The following is a 2,375-nucleotide window of genomic DNA, read 5'->3' on the forward strand; positions in this document are numbered from 1 at the left end:
ATCTGTCTGGCCACAATTGCATAGATTGAAGCCTGGCGAGACAGATTCTCACTTGATCTCATGATTTTCGCAAGGCTATAGTAACTAGGCACAAATCAAATGTAAAACAATGTTATTGGGTCAATGAATAGCTGTTGTCCTTTATGGTGGATAGCCTGAGGGGGTTAAGATACATTTTTCTCTCCCTTATGTCCAGTTTTTACTTTGTGGTTTTGCTTTCAACAACAAAGACTGAGTCTGAAACGAAAATACATTTGTCTTTTCACATGCCATCAGTTCTTTTCACTATCATCCCAGATGTTCTCATACTGCTACATGAAGATGGGTAATGAGCTAATCCTTTTGCTGTGCACACACTTTAGAAATCTGTACCTGAAACCAGAAGTAAAAGTCATATTCAGGACTGTGGTGTGAACACAGCCACTTGCACGTAAACCCAAACAGGATATGACCATGAGCTGTCTTTAGCCTTTTGATGAGTTGCAGGGCATTCCTGACCTCGCTGGCACACGCTAACAAACTGTGGTGAGCTCATGTGGTGTAAATAGCACAGTGGGAGGGGCGAATAAGGACAGCTGGGGTATATAAGGGAGTCCTGTGTCCTGTGTAACGTCCCAAACTACCTGATAGAACACTAACACGAAGAAGAAACTCTGGAAACTCAGTTCTTTGCACCGGAGCCTTGCAAACGAGAAACAAAGAGGCTACGATAAACAGCACTCACAGGTCGCCTGATAAACAAAGTCAAGTTTTTGTCAAGAACTGCCTTTTCACGCTGACATGATGTCCCAGCATGCAGCCTTGACCAGCCTGTTCGGCGATGACTCTTTCTTCAGCCAGGAGCGGCTGCTGTGGCCACTGCATCACGAGGCCCTCTCCTCACTGCAACAAGACTTCTTCAACCAGAGAGGCAAGCTGGCTGACAGTCTCCTGAGGGAGCTCCACGATGAACCCCTCCTGCTCAAACTTCGGCAGCTGCCCTTCATTTCCTCGACTCTGGCGAGGTATGTACGATATTGGATAAACCCAACTGGCTATGTTTTAGGGCGCTTTCAAACCTAGAGTTAGTTTGCTCGGGTCCGAATCAGTGGATGAGTTGGTGAAGTTTTACCCAACATTTAGTTTCTTCAAGTGAACCAAAATGCAGCTGTTCATGGCTCATTAGATGTAGAACCCAGGAAGAAGGTCCTATCTTTCCAAATATCAAGAAGAACTTTGGTGTTAGCCTCGATATATTTTCCAGCTAGCTGCTAGCAACTGTTAATATACAACTCTTCCGCTGTACGCAAAGCACAGCCAGCTACAGGAGCTGTTGTCATATTTCAACCACAAACAAACCGCTCCAGAATTTGTTTGTGACTGGACCGGGACCACTTACTCTTAAAGGTCTCGGTGTGGTTGTTTTGGTCCGAACACAAGTTCCATAGCTGTGCTCTGATATGCCCAAATGAATCTCACCAAGGGGGGAAATGAACCGAAGTCTGAGTCTACCATGCTAATCGACGCAGGTTTGAAAACACCCTTAGACACCCATAGGGCTGATTCTGATCCAGATTCTGATTCTCTTTCAGGCTGAGTGATGATCAGGAGCAGCAAAGAGAGACTCCAAGCACAGAGCTGCACAAAGAAGCTCAACAGGCCACAGAAAACAACGGCGACCTCCTGGTGACCCTGGATGCTCGTGGCTACGCCCCCAGTGACATCACTGTCAAACTGGAGGGGCGGAGCCTGGCAGTGGTGGCCATGAAGCAGGCCGGAGCTGAAGAGAGCCAGTCCTGCTCCTCCTCCTCGTCCTGCGCCTCCTTCAGCTCCTCTGCCTCATCTCAGATGGGATTCGCCCGGAAGATCGACCTGCCCCCCCACCTGGATCTGACCGGCCTTTCCTGTTCCCTGATGGATGACGGACAGCTGCGTATCCACGCCCCCGTGGCCAAGCAGCCAATCAGCGACGAATGCCAGGTGCCTGTTCGGTTCAGGACATCGCTGGAATTTCCCATTACCAAGGAGGCAGAGGAGGGACACACAAACTAATGCACACACAACACACACTGTCTGAATGAAAACACATTTTTAAATGAATAAATATACGTATTTTGCCTACACACATACACACACACAATTCCACTAACAGACTGTTTATAATGAGGGAAGTTTACCATTACAAAATGAAGAGAATATTTATTTTATAATTATTTGCAATTTGTATTGTTGAAATAAAATGTTTGAAATGATTGTCAGAAAATGAAAATGACTATTGTACATCTGTGTCTGCACGACATTTATTTATTAAATACATAACTACTTCTGTTATTGCTGTTTTGTGACCACACGATGGCGCCAGCGTCCAGCTTACACAGAGCAGGAAGGGGCGAGTG

At 46.4% G+C, this 2,375-nt stretch overlaps 1 protein-coding gene across 1 annotated transcript; it reads left to right on the forward strand.

Annotated features, from left to right (window-relative positions):
- Positions 1 to 602: 602 nt before the first annotated feature.
- Positions 603 to 2,305, forward strand: hspb9 (heat shock protein, alpha-crystallin-related, 9). The gene is made up of 2 exons (XM_035655437.1): positions 603 to 1,004; positions 1,572 to 2,305. The coding sequence occupies exons 1-2, from the start codon at positions 781 to 783 to the stop codon at positions 2,029 to 2,031; spliced, it is 684 nt and encodes a 227-aa protein (XP_035511330.1). The 5' UTR covers positions 603 to 780; the 3' UTR covers positions 2,032 to 2,305.
- Positions 2,306 to 2,375: the final 70 nt, after the last annotated feature.

The sequence above is a fragment of the Morone saxatilis genome, unplaced genomic scaffold (genome assembly GCF_004916995.1).
Source record: "Morone saxatilis isolate NCDOM2014 unplaced genomic scaffold, NCSU_SB_2.0 Contig14, whole genome shotgun sequence".
Taxonomy (NCBI): Eukaryota; Metazoa; Chordata; class Actinopteri; family Moronidae; genus Morone; species Morone saxatilis.